The following is an 18,714-nucleotide window of genomic DNA, read 5'->3' as shown; positions in this document are numbered from 1 at the left end:
TTAGAAAAGCTTTCCTAAGTAGAAAAGCTTTCCTTACCTTTTTATCCCATGATCATTTTTTTTCCTAGTCTGTCTCCCTTGGCCTTTTCGTAGCATGATGACCATACAAATAAATGGAAAGTAACTCATACAAATATACACAAGGTATCCTGGGTGGTTGCTGCTTAACAATTATATAAGGTGATATTGAGAAATACACATAAGGAAATAAGAAATCCCTGATACTTGAGAACAGGAGTTAAGACCTTTTTTCTGTGTGTATTGTGTTTGAGTAAGGGTGCCTATTAAATTGTCTACAGGAAAAAAATAGTAGGTTCTGAAAATGCTGCTAGAGATCTAATACTTTATAAAGAACTGTATAAGAAAACTAGATTGTCATTTATGCCTTGTATTGAGGCAAAATTGGTATATATTTAAAACAGTAATTGAATCTTCTTTTTTAAAGATTTATTTATTTATTTTAGAGATGAGAGTGCATTTGTGGAGGGGGCAGAGAGAGAGAAGGGGAAAGAACATCTCAAGCAGACTCCCCATTGAGTATGGAGCCTGACTCAGACCATGACTTGAGCTGAAATCAAGAGTTGGTCACTTAACCTACTGAGCCACCCAGGTGCCCGTTTTTAGGCTTTTCAATCTAATTTGTACCTTAACTAAGGTAGAGAATGTTTGGTTACTGATCCAAGGTAGAAATCCTGGTTAAAATTAAGCATTTTAGTCTAGTCATCTGTATGCACCAGTCTGTCTTTACTCTTGAGAAACATTAATTTTAAATTGGAAGTAGGAAGGGTTCCTGGGTGGCTCAGTTGGTTAGGGTGTGCCTTTGGCCCAGATCATGATTCAGAGTCCCAGGACCAAGCCCTGCTCAGCCTGGGAGCCTGCTTCTCCCTCTGACCCCTCACCCTGCTCATGTTCTCTCACTCTCTTCTCACTCCTCTCTTAAATAAAAATCTTTAAAAAAAAAAAAATGGATGTGGGAGTATAAGAAATGACTTAGAAGAATATCAGATTGTATCAAATAAATTGGTAGATTCCATTAAAAAAATTTTTTTTAATTTAAATTTCAGTTAGTTAGCAGACAGTGTTATATTAGTTTCAGGTCTGCTAGTAGATTCCATTTGAATGCCAGGATTTTCTGGGCAACAGATTGGTATAAAATACACCTTAAGTTCACTAGAGAGTTGTTAGAAAGAAAATGTCTGTGTGCTGGCAAGTAACTTTAGATTTCAGAAAAGGAAAAGGTCATGAAGGGTGATCAGGAAGACCTCAGAAGAAGTCTTGAACTGATCTTTTAAAGATAAGATTTGGATTGACAGAAAAGAGGACATTCCAAGTAGGGCAGATTTATGAGAAAAATCATTGCAGGTAGAAGTAAGTTTGGCATAAATTGGATAGACAAAAAGATCAGTTTGCCCGGAGTAGAGGATTTTATAAGCAAGTAATTGGAGGAGAGATTGGGTTTGTTAACAGTCAAGCCTGGTATCTGGCCTGATGTGAGTGAAGGTTTTCACTAGGGAATACAGAATGGATACGGGAAATTAATCTATTTTTTTTTCTCTGCCGTGCCAGTTTTACTGTTTATTTAGTGATTTTTTGCCTTAAAGATCACTTTGTTATTATTATAATTATTACTTATTTTTAGTGTTTACAGAGTACAAAAATCATCATCCTCAGAGAAGTTTAAGTATATCTTAATGTCTTCAGTGTTTCTTTGAGATGTTGGGATCTTAGGTTAATTTGCTCTTTGAAATTTCTGTTTGTGGCACTTACCACGTTAATGTGTTTGTCAGTGTGCTAGGGCACCTTTCTGTAACTATGGACTTTATACAAGGTACTGACCATTGAGTTCTTAATATGTAGAAGAAATAGCAACAGTAGAAATAATATTCTAATTCTTTAATTATATTATAGTGTACTTCAGTCCTTTCTCCCCTCCTTTCGTTTTATCTCAGGTCAACAGGACATACTGCTGTGGCACCTACCGAGCAGGTCCCATGCGGCAGATAAGTCTTGTTGGAGCAGTAGATGAAGAAGTTGGTGATTATTTCCCAGAGTTCCTTGATATGTTAGAAGAATCACCATTTCTGAAAGTGAGTGTTAATTCTAATTATTAAAGTTCTGATTCTTACTTTAGTGGACACTTTCTCTTAAAAAGTATTAATATTAAATTAATTGTGTCTGTTTAAATTTTATCCAGTGTTCTGAATAGAAATGTGTAGAAAATTATTGGTTCAGAATTTTACATGTAAATTATTATCTAATATAGCATTTATTTCTACATACACATACACAAAATAAACTTCCTAGAGCTTTCTTTTGGTTTGGGGGTAGTAGAGAGGTTAACTTGCAAATAGTTAAAAAAACAAATTTTTTTTAATGTTATTCCTTCATCTGACTTCTAGATGACTTTGCCCTGGGGTACACTTTCCAGCCTCCGACTCCAGTGTAGGTCCCAGAGTGATGATGGGCCGATCATGTGGGTGAGGCCAGGAGAGCAGATGATCCCTACAGCAGATATGCCAAAGTCACCCTTCAAAAGACGACGGTAAACATTTATTTTTCCCAAACAAGGAAAAGCATTTTTTAAAAGTTTGGTGGCTTTTAAGAATGATTGAGACCTGAGCACAGTTTGAAAACTGTCTAGATTGAAGAGCTAATTTAAGGAAATCTTCAGTGGTCAGTTCTTCATCCAGTCTACTCATTACATAGTCATCAGAGTGAGACATCCTTCTAAAACAACAAATTTAATTTTTTCCTATTTTCTTAAAACCTGGGTCCTAACTGCCTGCAAGATACAAGTCCAGACTCCTTTGTGTGGCTCCAAGGATCTTTCATAATCTGGCCCCAGCAGTCCTTTTAGCTGGATATGTTTCTAGTCTGTTCCAGCCACATAGAGTTCAGTTTTCAAATAGCGGTCTTTCACAGCTCTATGCTTTTTGCATTGTTCTTTTTTACTTAGAATGGCATCCCCTCCCCCATCTTCCTTTCTGCCTGACAAACTCTTAATAAATTTTCAAAACTGAACTTGGCTGTTACTTCCTTTGTGAAGCTTTGCTTTGTTCCCATAGGCATTTAATTGTTCCCTTCTCTGTGTTCACACATTATTCGTTCACTAATGATCTGTTTACGTGTTTTTATTTTTACTAAATTTTGAATCCTGAGAGAGTGATCAGTAGTGTTTGCTGAATGAAACCAGTCATGTATATTTCCTATAGTAATTAATATTGGGCTAACACATTTTGTGATTTAAACACTTAAAACAAATGTAGATTAATTTTTTCTAGTACTATGAAAAAAATCTCATTTTAGTAAGAGTGAAAAATGACATATTTGCTTAGACTATGGAAATAACCCCAAATAAGTATCCAGAAGTGAGTTTTTTCGTTTATTTATTTACTTTTACATGATTTTATTTGAGAGAGAGCATGAGCAGGGCAGAGGAAGAGTGAGACACAAACTCTCCACTGAGCTGGAAGCCCTATGTGGGGCACAATCCCAGGACTCTAGCTTAACCAACTGAGCTACGCAGGCGTCCCCAGAAGTGAGTTTTAATGGATTAGTTTGGACGTTACCTTAAAGCTTATAGGGGAATGATGCTAAAGCTAATTATGGAATAACCTTAAGTACTTGAGATACTGTGTGAAAATACTTTGTGTAAACTATATATGAACACCAGGTGGTGGCATAGTAGAAGCTGACAGTAAACTATTTCTGAACATTGCTTGGACCACAGCTTTTTTTATATATCATGATGATGAGTCTGGAAATCGTAAATTCTTAAATACTGCATACATTTTTTTTGTTGCATAATTTTAACAAAAAGGAATTGACCATTGTTTGTTTCCTGATTGTTAGACTTTTAGAAAAATCTGATAATAGAAAAAAGTAAAAAGAAGGCAAAAAATACCCATAGTCCCACCTATTTAGGCATATTAACCTTTAAATTTCAGTCTGTATTATACTCCTAAGCTTTGTACACAAATGAACTCATTCTTCACATGATGTTTACTTTAAAACTTGTTTTTATTCACCCCTTAAGTTTATGTGTTATATTAAGATGCAACTATATGATCATTTCTTAGTGACTATGTTCTCACTAAATGGTTGTATCAAGATTTAATTCACCAGTTCTTTTTTTTTACATTTTAATTTTTACATTTAATAATTACCTATCAGAATTTTAATATACTTACAGTTTTTTGCTCCATCACATTCTAATACTAATTGTCATAATAACTCAAGCAAGAGTAAATTTTGACACAACACTTAGAGCTTTAGGTTCACAGGAACATTAAAAAAGCATTTAAATAGAAAAATATATTTACATATTTTGCTGCAGGGAAAGATGATAGGATTATCAATAAAGTAAATTTGAGTGCAAAAATATATATTATGTGGGTAAAATTCTATTAGAATAGAAAGAAGAACTTAGGGAGAAAAGGAAAAATGTACAGCTCCCAACCATCAAGAACTCGTCTGAATTTTTAAAATGGATGATGGTGGCTCTCAAATCATTAAGGTAATTAGGTTCCACTAATGTCATGTAAAACATGACAGTTTTGTTTGTGAATGTTAGTATTTGTCAGGATTCACATTATTTGCAGCTGACATTTTTGATGGAAAATTTTAGATGTCAACACAAAAAGATGTGTAAAGGAGCCCACCTGGTCCCAGGGGGTCAGGACAGAGCTGGAAAGGAGATAGCCAGTGTTCAAAGATCAAGAAGAGGGTGTTCTAGGAGGAGTCTGTTCCCTGAGTCCTGGGATGGCTGGCCTTGGCCCGGTACACACGGCCTGGCTCGTGGGGCCGTGCTAGCTGAGTATACCCTAGTGGACTTCTGCTTGCTTAGCACTGGACATGGCCCCGCAGCCTGACCCCTTCCTGAAGGGAGGAGGTGGTATCTCGGCCTCCTGGGGTTAGTGTCAGGAGTTGGTTGTCAAGAATTAGGAGCCCTGAAGGAGGATAGGATGTTTGGTTCCCATACTTTTTTTTTAAAGTCCCCAGGAGCTGACCTGGTGCCCTGCCTTTCTAAGCCAAGTCTTGCTTCAATTCTTTGAAGCACCCCAGCATCCTTCCAATAAATGCCTGCCCTTTATGGCCTGCAACTGGAGGAACTGCAACTAGCACACCCACTGAAGGAATCCTCCTGCTCCCCACCCCACCCTGCCCCACGCTGCTGCGGCTGCTGAAAATGACTGAGGTCATGGAGCAGAGTGAGCCTGGAGAGGGTACAGTCATCCCACCTCCACAAAGTGACAGACATCAAAGATCGAAAGATCTCCGTGTGCCTAAGACTGTCTACCCTCCACCGTTGACGACTAACCATGGCAGCCTGACTGCCTTCCCAATCAAGCTCCCACAGAAGCCCACATGTCCAGCAGGTTCTGGAAGTCCTGAGACTCTGCCATCATTTACCCCAGCAAAGGGGTATTCGGCTCCAGCCCAGAGCTGGGTGTTGTATTGGGAGCTGTGAACAGCGCAGAACCAAACAAGCTGGCTCCAGGGCCAAAATCAGGGCTGGGTTCCCCAAAAGGCATACTAAGGAAGTGTCTGGGTCACCAGCAAAGAAGAGGCACCAAAAACAAAAGAATCAAGAAAAAAAATATCGGAAATAGTTTGACATTTGATTTTTTTTAAGTAGTCCTCATGAGAAAAGTCAAAATTTTGTTGTACTTTCTTAACGTTTTTTTTTTTTTCCTGATTGGATTTTGCTTTTGCTGTGAATCACGTGGCGGGGGTGGTGCATCAGCCTGCTTGCATGTGTCTCCATTCAGTCCTGGCAAATATCACTGCGTCTACCTCACAAAGATCTAACTGAAGACTAGCAGAAGGGGCTGACTTAGGAGAGACCCCTCCTCATTATAGTTGAGACGACTGGGGTTGAACACGGTTCTGACCACAAGGTGGCAAAAGAGTATATGACACTTACTTGAACATGTTTTGTACATTTCTCTAAAACTATTGGTTTATATCCAAATACACTCTAAAAATATTTTTCACCAATTCTTTTTAATGTAAATTGCTTCCAGTTTTTCAATGTAAATAGGACTTTGACAAACATGACAGTGATATGTTGGAGCCAGGCTCTCAGGGCCAATTCCACAGTGAACGAGATCACATTAGTTGCTTGATATTGACCATGTTGGGAGTATTTATACCACGGAAATAGGCAGCCGTAAACAGCCATATTCCCCTGAAGCTAGTTGTTAGGAATGTATAACACATCAGTGATTGTAGGTAGCTGGCTGGCTGGCTGGTAGGTAGGTGGATCTATCTTTGTGCATATGCATGTTCATTTCTTGGTGGAAATTTTAAAGGTTCAGAGTATATACACATTTCTAAATTGATCCAGAAGTGTACCATTATATACTCCCACCCAAATAATAAGACGGTACCCCTTTCCCCATGCCCCTCCATTAATATTTTTTTAAACTTTGTTGCTCTGATTGGACAGAGATGATTCATTTTAATTAATTCTTCTTTGAGGGGTTTGTAGTTCTTATTTTGTGATTCCCTTTTCATTTTCATTTAAAATTCTCTCTCTTTTTTTTAATGACTGTTAACTTATTTTGTGTGTTGCAGATTTTCCTGCTCATTTTTTTTTTCTTTCAGTTTTAGGTTTTCCTTTACTCACCGTTTTGGTGTTTTTGTTTGTTTGTTTTGTTTTGTTTCCCTCTCAGTTTATTTTTCTTTGCACACAGATCTGTCTTTTCCTCTGCGGTTTCTCTCCTGGTGGCCAACTTAGAAACGTCCTTTCTCATTCAGTATTACAAAATATTCATCTACATTTTCTCCTGGTACATTCATGATTTTAGTATTTACAGGTTTTACTTCCCTGGTATTGGTTTCAGGACAGAATGAGGCATTCATTTTTTCTAAGTAGTTAGGCAGCTGTACCAACATCATTTACTTTATAATTTATTTTTTCTCTACTAATCTGAGGGGCTGTCAAATTTTATTTTTATTGGGGTTAAATATTCTTGAGTGAGGCATTCAAAAGTACTTTGAATTAGAGTGAATAAATCGGAACTTAAACATTAATGTCATCATCTTTTGTTAATGAGAACTCTTTATTGCTGAAAATGATGGAATCAATGTGAGAAGCTATCTAGTTATCAAGGGCACTGCTAATGAAGATGATCTTTGAATTTATGAACTTTAAAGTTAAGTACATGCACAGGGTTTTAAAAAATCAAATGGTACAGTAGGTTTTATAATGAAAAATTCTGGCCACCTTTCCGTCCAGAGGCAAACATGTTTTTACCAGACAATAAAGACAATTTCTGTTTTTAATTTTTGTTTTAAGACTGTGGCAGGAAACTTGTCAATTTCTTGGTATGATAAATGGGGACTTCTTCCTATTCTCCAAACAGTTAAATGACCCTTTCTCTCCACTTAAATATCCCTTTCTTTACCCTCTTCTTCCCCCTTTCAACTTTTTGCCAGATGTGGTTACACATTATTGAGGTTAATTCATATTCTGTTTTAAAACCATAATTAGGTTTTATATGCTTTGTCAATAGGTGTAGTCTACAGTTTGAAAGTCAGTAAACGGCATTTATATAATATTATGGGAAGGTAAGTTTATTGCAGACCTAACCAGTAGGCTAAAAATTTGTATTCTAAAGTTCAATGTTATGTTAACATTCAAAGGGATACTATACAAAAGGATCTTTCGTTCCTATATTTCATCTAGATATTGAAAGTCATGCACAGTTCAATTGATTTCATGTTTGGATTGTGCTTTTTTTAAAGACAATTGTTCTATTTTCCCTGCAGTTTCTGATTTACCCCTGTTTTGAAGGGGGACATATACTTTGCTTGACCATATCCCTAATATTTTGTGTTCTCTTTTTTGCTTCACATACATTTCTTCTAGAATCATACTTTCTACTCTATGACTATGACTTTGGCTTTTTAAATTAGTCTTTTTTGGGGCACCTGGGTGGCTCAGTGGGTTAAGCCGCTGCCTTCGGCTCGGGTCATGGACACAGGGTCCTGGGATCGAGTCCCGCATCGGGCTCTCTGCTCAGCAGGGAGCCTGCTTCCCTCTCACTCTCTCTGCCTGCCTCTCTGCCTACTTGTGATCTCTGTCAAATAAATAAAATCTTTAAAAAAAAAAATTAGTCTTTTTTTTTTTTTTGAGAATATTGATAGTTACCTTGGATTCTCTGCTTTTATCCTATCCTCAAGAATCCAGAATTTTAATAATATTGCCTACTCTAGCACATCATTTTTTTTTTTTTTAACCTGGAAATCTTTTAGATCTCTGTGTTCTCTTCAATGTGAAAAGCTTTACTTCACCATTATCAACCTAGGACTTCCTGCTTAATGCGTTTCTGCATTAACCTACATTTGTCTTCTTCCTAGGCTTATTTCCTTCTCTTGCTTTAGCACAGTCTTAAGTAATATTCTAACAAAAGGAAGGTATTCTGAGTCATTATATGTCTGAAAATATTTTTCTCTCATTAAATAGGATTGATAGTTTAACTGGATTCCATAGGATGTATTTTCTCTTAAAACTTCTAGCATTGCTCCCAATGTCTTCTAGTGTGTACTGTTGTTCATGAGAAGTCTTAATGCCACTGTAATTTGGGGTTTTTTTGTAGGTAATCTTTTTTCATTTCTTCTCTGAAAGTTGAATTTCACAATGACGTACTTGGGTCTTCCATTCTTATTCTTATGTTTAATCCTTTTTGTTGTTTGGTAGGTCCCTTAAATTTTAAAGATTCATGTCTCCTTTTCAGGGGATTTTTCTTTCTTGTTTTGGTTATCTTTTTATTTTTCTCTGTTACTTCTTTTGAAACCACTGTTGGTTGAGTAATAGATCTCTCATTTTGATTATCCTCATACTTATTATTATTTTTTTTGCTTTTAATTTTGGGACATTCGCTTGAGTTTTGTCTTTTAATTTTTCTTTTGAATTCTTATATTTCAGCATTGTTTATTTTGGTCTTTGTCAGGCTGCTACAGGCTATCTTCAGATAGTTGGTGATTTGTGGTTGACACATATTTAGAAATAAAACATTGGGCTTACTGAGCATTCTATTTATATTTTAGTGAGGCTTATCACAAGGTAGGTTTCATTATAGAGCTAATAGGCATAGAACTGGAAATTAAAGGATATGTCCACATGCACGAGGATTACATTAGTTCTATTAATATGGTAAGTTCAGTGTGTTTAGAGAAGAATACGAAGGGTTTTTATTGTTGTTGTTGTTTTTTCTGAAAGTTTATCAGGATGCTTTGGCTACAGACAACAAAAATTTTGATTCAAATTGGTTCATTAAAACAAAATGTTATCCCGTGTATCAGGTGGTCTAGAAGCTTAGCTCTAGGTACTATATATATATATATATATATATATATATATATATATATATATTTGTATTTATATACGTATATGGTCAGTGACTCAGTACATTCATCAAGGAATCAGGTCTTTTCCTTTGGTCTGCTTTGTCATTCTCTTTGCCTGGGCTTTGTACTCACAGTGGTTTTCTTTATGGTTGCTGGATGACTAGTACGGTTCTAGGTATCACATACGGATCTGGTTATATGCAATAGAAGAGAAAACTATCTTTTCTTTTACTTCTCTCTTAGGGTCTAGGAAGCTTCTCAGAAGTCTGCTGATTGCCTCTCTTAACTGCTGCCCAGAGTCATTTCATGCCCATTTTTCAGTCAGTCACTGGCAAGGGGAATGCACTTACCACCATTTGTCAAGATTCATTAGGATCTGCCTCTGAAGCTCGTAAATGAGGTCCTTTATAGGGTAGGAACAGATACTCAGTGAGAATCAGTGTTTTGTCAGGGAAATAAATATGAGAGATGGATGTAGGGTGCATCAGTCATAGTCTTTTCGTGGGGGTAGATGCCTGACCTTATTTTATCCATAGGGGTGGCAGGTGACTGGTTTATTTACAGAATTTCACTTTAGTTCCCCCCTTTCTCAGCCTTACCTCATTTCTATCTATTATCATTATACCTGGTCCCCACCCCACCCATCTGCCACCCACCTTTGCCTCTGGGCAAAGGTCTTTTGGGCAGGCCAGCTGCCTTTTTAGTTGCCATTCCTTTCATGTGTATTCTAGACCTGTGGCTTTCTCTGCTCAGTTTTATTAGTCCAAGACACTTGTAATCATTTTCCACATACCAGAAATTTGTTGATATTGTTCATTAACTAATTCATTTCTTTTGTTGGTTCTTATTCATTCCTTTACTGTCACCTTTAGATTAGTATATTTAGAAATTTTTGAGTATGTAAAAAAAGCAGAAGAGAATATAAGGAATTCTCGTGTATTCAGTTCATAGCCAGTTCTGTTTCATCTGTACTCCCATCCATTCGTGCATTTCCTTTCTCTCACCCCTACCATATTAGTTTGAAGCCTCTTACTTTAAGATTTTAATGTAGAAGGAGATCAAGTACATTCTCAGTTTGCCATCTTGAATCAGGTCTAGTAGAATGTTTCGAGGGTTAAGATGGCTCGGGGTAGAGAAACATACAGCCTTGAATTTTGAATTGTGTTTTCCGAGTTTAGTTTTAGAAAACTACATTTTATGTATTCAAATCAAAGATACAGCTTTTGTGTTACCATGACATCCTTAGGGAAGAAGGTAATCTCATTAAGCTTTGCAATATAATGTGTTAAATGCTCATGATCAGAATCATTGAATCCTTATTAGTCCTGGTCTTATTTAAAATTTGATATTTTAGCAGACTTTTTCACCTTATTGCTGTTAATACTTACCCCTGCTTTACTTCACAACCATATCAACTCCAGATCAATGAATGAAATTAAAAATCTCCAGTACCTACCTCGGACCAGTGAACCCCGTGAAGTCCTCTTTGAAGACAGGACAAGAGCTCATGCTGACCATGTAGGTCAGGGGTTTGACTGGCAGAGTACGGCTGCTGTTGGGGTTTTGAAAGCTGTACAGTTTGGTGAATGGTAAGTTAAGGGAACTAAACTACAAGGTTGGTTAATGTTTGAGAAAATGTGGACTCAATTTAAAAGGTTGGGGAGTAACTTTTTTTGAAATTGCGGTAAAATATACATAACAAAAAATGAAAAATTTTTTAAATGAAAAATCTTTGCCATTTTAAGTGTACATTTCAGAGGCGTTAAATATATTTACATTATTGTGAAGCAGACTTAGAGAACTTTTTGTCTTGTAAAACTGTTAACTCTATACCCATTAGACAATAACTGCCTTTCTCCTCTCTCCCCAGCTCCTGGTACCCTTCATTGTACTTTCTGTTTCTGTGAATTTGACTACTTTAAATACTTCATATAAGTGGAATCATACAGTAGTTTTTTGTGACTGGCTTATTTTTGTTAGCATAATATCCTCAGGGTTCATCCATATTGTACCAAGTGCTATAATTTCCTTCCTTTTATACATATACATTATATGTATATGGCATATTTTGTTTTCTCTGCATTCATTCCTCAGTGAGCACTTGGGTTGCTCCCATCTTTTGGCTGCTGTGAACAAGTATCTCTTCCTGCCTCTGCTTTCAGTCTTTTGGGTATATACCCAGAAGTGGAATTGCTAGATCATTTCATAATTCTATTTTCAATTTTTGGAGGAACTGCTATACTATTTTCAATAGTGGCTGCACCCTTTTACATTCAATTGGAACCAAAAGCTCAGAGCACTGAATTTAGCTTATTTTAAAACTGTTTTGTTTTTCATATTTATAACTTCAGGGCCTTCAATATTCCTATAGTTTGCTCTAACCTTTTTTAGAAGTAGAGTTCAATCATAGCTCGACAGTATTTCAAGTACATTGCTTAGCCTTTTTTCCCTCTCTCCTTTGGAAACTGAAGGCATGATATTTATGTGGCTGATCGGTTTTCTCTCCACTTTGTTCCATCCTGACGATGACATTACTGGTGGCCTGGAAATGGGGCAGAGTGGTGAGAGGATGCAGATGTAGCTAGTTTAGAATGAAACTGCTTTTAGTCATTGTTATTTTGATTTTGTAACAACTGATCTAGTTTTCATTTTTTAAAAAACAGCTTTATTGTTGTTTTATTTATTTTTTAACTCTTGATTAAAAAAGCAAATGTACACTCTATTTGTAGGAGCTGTGGGTATACTTCTAGGCTAGTAGTACCATTTCCAGGAATAGGAGAAATGAAATTTGACATCATCTTCCATTATGAGATGCATGTTTCTAAAATTTGATTTTGTTAATCTTAGGAGTGACCAACCTCGCATAACCAAAGATGTGATTTGTTTTCATGCTGAGGATTTTACTGATGTTGTACAGAGACTTCAGTTAGACCTTCATGAACCCCCGGTTTCCCAGGTAAAACTCTTGCTTTTTTATTACCTTTCGAGTGAGATAATAGAAATAAGTGCCTGTTACCCATTTTATTTTGCATTTGATCTTATAGTTGGATACATGGGATGGCAAATTTAATTTTATTACTATTAAAAGATACGTGTGGAGTGTGTCAGAAAGTCATTAAAACAAGCTTCCCAAGCAGAATGCTCGGCAGTCTTTAATCTTTGGAATGCCAGGTGGGCCCAGATGGCTAGAGGGTCTAAGCTGCTCAGTTCTGGCTGGAAGTAGTCTCAGCTGATAACCCCATTGTCCTGTGTGTCCTTAACCTGCAGAAGGTTGAAGAACACAGGAGCAAGTAAATATTGCCCTTCTGTGTGGCAGAGAATACATTATTGATACCTAGCTGGGTTTTGGAATAGTTGTTTAAATAATTCCTTAGGCCATCCTGAGTTTAACCTGTACTTTGTTACTAGAGAGGTAGAAAGTATGAGAAAAAGTGTTTCCCAAGCATTATAGGCAATTTCAGAAAGTTGTCTGTCACTTAGTATTGCTTGGCTTTAATTTGGCTCTACTACTGTTTCCTTGTATTCATTCTGATATTTTATTTGGCAAAATTATTACATATTTTAAAGTGTCATGCAACTTCTCTTTACTCTGCAGTGTGTACAGTGGGTGGATGAAGCGAAACTAAACCAAATGAGGCGGGAAGGCATTCGCTACGCCAGAATTCAGCTGTGTGACAATGATATTTACTTCATCCCTAGAAATGTCATTCATCAGTTCAAAACCGTGTCAGCAGTGTGCAGCTTAGCTTGGCATATAAGGCTTAAACAGTACCACCCGGTTGTGGAAGCCACTCACAACACAGAAAGCAGTTCTATGGTGGACTGTGATTTAACCGGAAAGCAAGAATTAGAAGTTGACTCGCAGTGTGTGAGGGTAAAAACTGAATCTGAGGAAACATGCAGAGAGAAGCAGCTTTTGACAACTGCTTCATCATCCTTCCCTTCATCGGAACTTAAACTACAGCAAGATCAGATAACTCAGCCTATTCCAGTTTTAAAGGTGGAAAGTAGACTGGACTCTGACCAGCAACACAATCTACAGGAACATTCGAGCACTCCTGTGTGATATGTACATACTCAAACACATTTTTTAACTTTTTTAAATTTTGATGTGAAGTTATAGTTTTATAACTGGCTTAAGTTAAGTTTTATTGGAGAAATCTTGCCTATAATTCTATAAAGAGAAATGACATTCCACAAATGTCAAGCATATCTTTTTTACACAGATTATGCAAAGTTAAGAGTTGTATCTTATCCCGTTAGTACAGTATGTAATAGTGGGTCTGCTGCTACTTTCTGTTTTAAGGTGTGAGGTAACAATTCAATCTCTTCTTCAAATCAAACTGAGAATTCTCGGGAATAACAGATTCTTATTTGGTAAATTATTCACTTCCCTTAATTTTATCTTGCCTTGTCTCTTGCCATATTTGCTGTTTTTACGATAGAAGATCAGACTTATGCTTTGGTACTTGTGTCTTTATGACACAGTTTCAGTTTCTACAGTAAAGATGGCATAGGTTGCAAGAAAGAGTTCCTGCATCTTGTACATGGGCAAGTAAGTTCCAACCATAAAGAACAGGTAGTTTCTAAGGAAAATTCAGTGGCTCTCTGGTTTCTTAACAAAAGAGAAAGCACAGCACTTTCTGATCCAAACTGTCTTTTTTGTATCTGTTATTTAAAGCCCAGTGGATATTTCAATTAAAAATATCTAAAGATGAATAGTCCTTGGTCATTCATTTTCCATGGTTCATTAATCTCTTCCAGAATACATGGTAACTATGGAAGATAATTGGATAAAGAGATAATGTTGACATGATACTCTATCATTCTGCTACCTAGCATTCTCACACATTGTGTGGATACTTTTGCTTCCTAAATTGATCACGAGTATCAAACTTAGAGAATGATATCAATCTTTCTGATGAGGCTGCCATATTTTGTGCATGAAACTTAGGAAAAACTGTTTTTGTCATTTGGCATCAACCTCTTCATGATAAAGATCTGTTGAGACACTTAATTCACAGTTTGAACTGGTGAATACTTGGGTTTATTTACTATTATTCTGTGTTGCTATGGCCTAATAAAGAATATGGCACTAGACTTCATCCTAGAGCTTCAGGTAACCTACTGCTTAGTAGGCACAGTTCATATAGCTAGTGTGGTCTTAACTTCCTATTATTTTAGAATGTTAACATGATACACATTTCACTTTCTCTTAGTTAATAATATAATAGGCCTTTTGTTCATTAAAGGAAGAGTATTCCCCACACCTAAGACCAGATTCTTGTATCTACCTGGTTATTGTGCAATTTGGAGATTTTTTTTTTCCTGGAGGGTGAGATTTGGAATATTTACATTAACATAGGCAAAAAAGATGCTGCTTTATTATGTCTGTCACCATGAAAACTTTAGCTGCATCTTTTAAAATATCAAATATGAATTTTCTCTAAAATATTCTGAAATAGGCTAAATCTTATATAAATATTACGTTGTGCAATATTGTTGTGTAGTTAAATGCATATTAGCAAAGTATAGAGGTCACTGTGTAAACCGATAGAAAAGTAACCATCAGCAAATACTGCAGTGATTAGTTAGAATCTGTATTATTCCTTATATATATGTATATGTATGTATTCTCTGTTACAAAGGATGAAGACAAATAGAGAAACATTTCAGTGTAAACCATTTATGAATTGGAAGTGATGTTGGTTTTAGTTATCTTTGTAAATAAGGTAATTAGAATGGTATGAAAAGTAATGTGATTATTGCAGGGGTGTTTTAAAATCTTGGGTATAAATTCTAGGGTAAATTCTAGTTTATCAAGACTAGTTTTTAAAGGGACCTGCCTTTGAGGGTGTTTTTTGTTATTTTGGAGGGGGGAGGGGTTAATCACAAAAGTATGTGGATTTGGGTTTTCTTGTTTTTGTTTTTCTGTCCAGAAGAATTTCATAGAGCTTTAGTAGGCTGTGCAAAGTAGAATTCTTCTCAGGCAACATTTGCTTTTTAAAATAATCATGAAGAACAAGGTTGTTAAAGCAAAAACTTTTTTTATTTTTATTTTTCTTGTCTTCCAAGATCCGATTTCCCCATTTCCCACTTGCCATCCAGCAGATGCCATCTGTCATCTAAGCTGGTCATTACTAATAAACAAGGAGACTGTCTCCTGACAGCCAGCACTGTGTATAATCACTCAGGAACCAGCGGATCTGCAAAGACCTACAATCAAAAGCAAATCCCCATTTTCCTTTTATAAACATTCTACCCTCACCTCCAATATAAACACATTAAAAGAGTATACAAATGTTTAAAATCATGTACTAATAAATTCATTGTATGTTAGAATTGCAATAGAATGGAGAGAGAAACATTTAGCTAGTAATGTATCTGGAAACTGAATGTCCTATGTGAGTATTAGATTTAATAGCATGCTTTAAAGACTGATGAATATAAAGCTCAAGTTTTGAGTTCCTTACTGCTTTCAAAGTTGTATCCTAGTTGAGTGATACAAATGATTGCAACTTTTCTAAATCTTGAAATTATTTGGTTTGGTGGAGTGAGGCATGGAGCAATCTGGCGTCTTCTGATTTGTAAAGTAGTGATGGCAGTGAAGTTGTAACTGAAATTTAAGCTGATCTTCCTTTTTGGTATATTATCTGTTGTGCCAACTCTTTGAGATTACTTGCAGAATGTGGCTGTGAGTTTGAGTATTTTGTGGAGCAGAGGGATATCTTAAAAATGTGCTTATGGAAAGGACCCAATAAATGAATATTCCTAACTTAGTAACTAGAATGATTTTATGGTATTCATAAATAAGGATAAACGTCTTTTCCCCCTGCCCCAGAAGCATTCTGTAATTACCAAGATATGCTAGGAGTAGGATTATGATTCAGAGGTATCCCAAATTCATAAAGCAATAATAAAAACCTACATATTAGTTTTCCCCTCCAAAGTTTGAACTCTTTAAAAATGAATTCCTAAGCTTAATTGTACTTTTAATTTGCTTATTCAGTGCTTAGAATTTGTCTGACTGGTACTTTATTATTTTTAATTAAAAACGAGAGGTGCCCTTTCCCCTTGGAGAGTTGGAATATCAGTTGACTAATACTACAAGCTCTTGTGGGGGGAAATGGAGCTTGTTAAAACCCTTTACCAAACCTTAGGAAAAGATGTCTTGTAACACCTTGCGTCAGTCTTAATAGGTATAAAGTTCATACTTAATGCCTGGAGAAACTTTTGCTTATTGCCTTTCCCTCTATAAATAGTGTCTAGAATGAAAACTAATTTAGAAACAAGACTCCAAGATTCAAGAAAACCCTTAGTAAATATATTCTTGATCATTAATATTAGCCCATTATATTTTCATCTGTATTTGCCATTTAAAATTTATTTGCATTTATACCTTTAGGATAATTGAGTTTGTGTCTTTCTAATCTATTTTATCATTGCTACAGGTTTAAAAAAAAGAGCCTTTCACTAGTACATGGCAGAAATTCATATTTCTGCCAAGTTTTTTTTTAAACAAGTTGTAGCTGTATTTATTGGTCATACAGTAAGTAGAGGAAATGTACAAGACAAATGTTTTTCTTTAGCACATAAGGGACCTATCCTCATCCTGAAAGTTTGTTGCTTTAAAAGCAAGTATCTCCATAAATATTATGGCCTTCCATTTTCTTCATAAATTTTTTATGATCCACTTGTGCATGTAGTTGAGACCACTGTCTCTTAATATAGCACTTTTCAATTCTCTAAAGAAATACTTATGTACTACTTCTATCACCTGTTGTAAATTTTCATGTAATAGTGTTTTCTGTGACTAAACTCCATTTTGATTGGCAGCTAAGACTTTTTTTTTCCTGTGGCTTTAATTTATCTAAGAGGTCTTTGCATATAGATGAAATGTATAATTTGCCTGGCGGACTATTTGCGTTGTGTGGCCTTAGTTTGTTTATTGACATTAACGAGTGTTTTAAAAAGGTTTTTAATGAATAGTCTTAAATCTAAATTTGTGTGAATAATAATCCTTTTAACACAGTGCTTTTTGTAGCTGTCTAAGTGTGTTAAATTGTTAAGCTATTTCTTTGTAAAATAGGACAATGGAATGCATAGAGGTTTTTTTTTTTTCCCCTGTAAAGTATTTTTTTAATAAACAGAAGTCTGATTTGTCCTTTACTTATGTTTCATGAGAAAATGAATAGTGCATGTGAATTCTGGCTACCTGGAACCTGTTTTTAAAATATTAATCCCCCACTTTCTGTGTACCCTGACATCTCCTAATCTTTTAGAAAATCTTGTGACTTTTCCCTAAAGAAAAGGGGATGCATACAGAGATGCAACTAGTTTTGGGGACGAAGAAAAACTACACTTGGCATTTGTGGCACTTGTGCCTTCTGAGGCTTATATCTACTTGAGAGGACAATCTTAAATTTTTAATTTAAATTTAAATTTTTAATTTTAATTGATGTTGATATTTTTCAAAGTATGTGCAAACAGTGTTAGTTAATGAAGATGGTGATATATATTTTGGATGTATTAAGTGACACAGTGCAATGGATTTTTTTTTCCTCAGGAATTTTTGTGTGAACTTCTCTTTGAGATACTTAGTAAGTCCTGATAGACCTTGGTTGTGATTAGGAAACAAGAAGAAAGGGAATTAATGTTTTCTGAGTAACTGTCAAGGGCCAGGCACTTTCTAGGAGGGTATCTCATTTAATCTTCACAGCCTTTAGTATTTAGTACGAAGATAACAATAAATACAGGTGAGAAAATAGGCTTGTTAGGTCGAATAAGTTGCATAAGATCACAGTTCTTTAACTGAAGCAGGGATCTAAATGCAGTTCTTGGTTCAAAGCCCATGCAGTGCTCAGTGGCAGCCTCAGAAAGCATTGAGAACTTGGTAAAAAGGGTCACCCAGAAGATGATTTGCTACTTCCTACTATTCCAAAATGCAACTTACTGATTTCAATTCTTCCATGAACCCCCCCCCCCAAGTGTCTGTGCACTAAGCAGTGAAGTAAAATGTAATTTGTCTTAAAGCAGATATTTAGATACACAGGGATGACCTTTTTCATTTGTCATTTATCCGTTTTTAAGTTGGCCATTTTTTCTGAAACCCAATAGAATTAAAGGGAAGAGCTGTCAGGAAGCAAAACCATAAGTGTACAATATAAAAAATAATTTAAGCCCGGGTGAAATAATTTTTAATTAATTCTGTGGGATTTACTTTTACTCCTTAGTGGCTTTTTTCTTTCAGTAAAATGGGCCCTCACCTTACTCCGATTTAATATGTTTTTAAAACCTAGAACCACATTTCTTAGGCTTTCTGAAGTGGTAACCGGTGTGATCCTTATCTGTTACTAG

The 18,714-nt window shown here is 35.8% G+C and overlaps 1 protein-coding gene across 1 annotated transcript in view; it reads left to right on the top strand.

Moving 5' to 3' along the window:
- The window catches only part of RSBN1 (round spermatid basic protein 1), a 49,428-nt gene extending 31,902 nt beyond the window's left edge, over positions 1–17,526 (top strand). The window contains exons 3-7 of the mRNA XM_059375790.1: positions 1,950–2,087; positions 2,400–2,542; positions 10,779–10,946; positions 12,205–12,313; positions 12,953–17,526. Coding sequence (XP_059231773.1) covers positions 1,950–2,087; positions 2,400–2,542; positions 10,779–10,946; positions 12,205–12,313; positions 12,953–13,423 — 1,029 coding nt within the window. The 3' untranslated portion in view covers positions 13,424–17,526. The remainder of the gene's footprint in view (positions 1–1,949; positions 2,088–2,399; positions 2,543–10,778; positions 10,947–12,204; positions 12,314–12,952) is intronic.
- Positions 17,527–18,714: the final 1,188 nt, after the last annotated feature.

The sequence above is a fragment of the Mustela nigripes genome, chromosome 14 (assembly GCF_022355385.1).
Source record: "Mustela nigripes isolate SB6536 chromosome 14, MUSNIG.SB6536, whole genome shotgun sequence".
Classification (NCBI taxonomy): Eukaryota; Metazoa; Chordata; class Mammalia; order Carnivora; family Mustelidae; genus Mustela; species Mustela nigripes.
The sequence above is the reverse complement of the archived record's forward strand: the minus strand, read 5'-3'. Positions and strand labels throughout refer to the sequence as shown.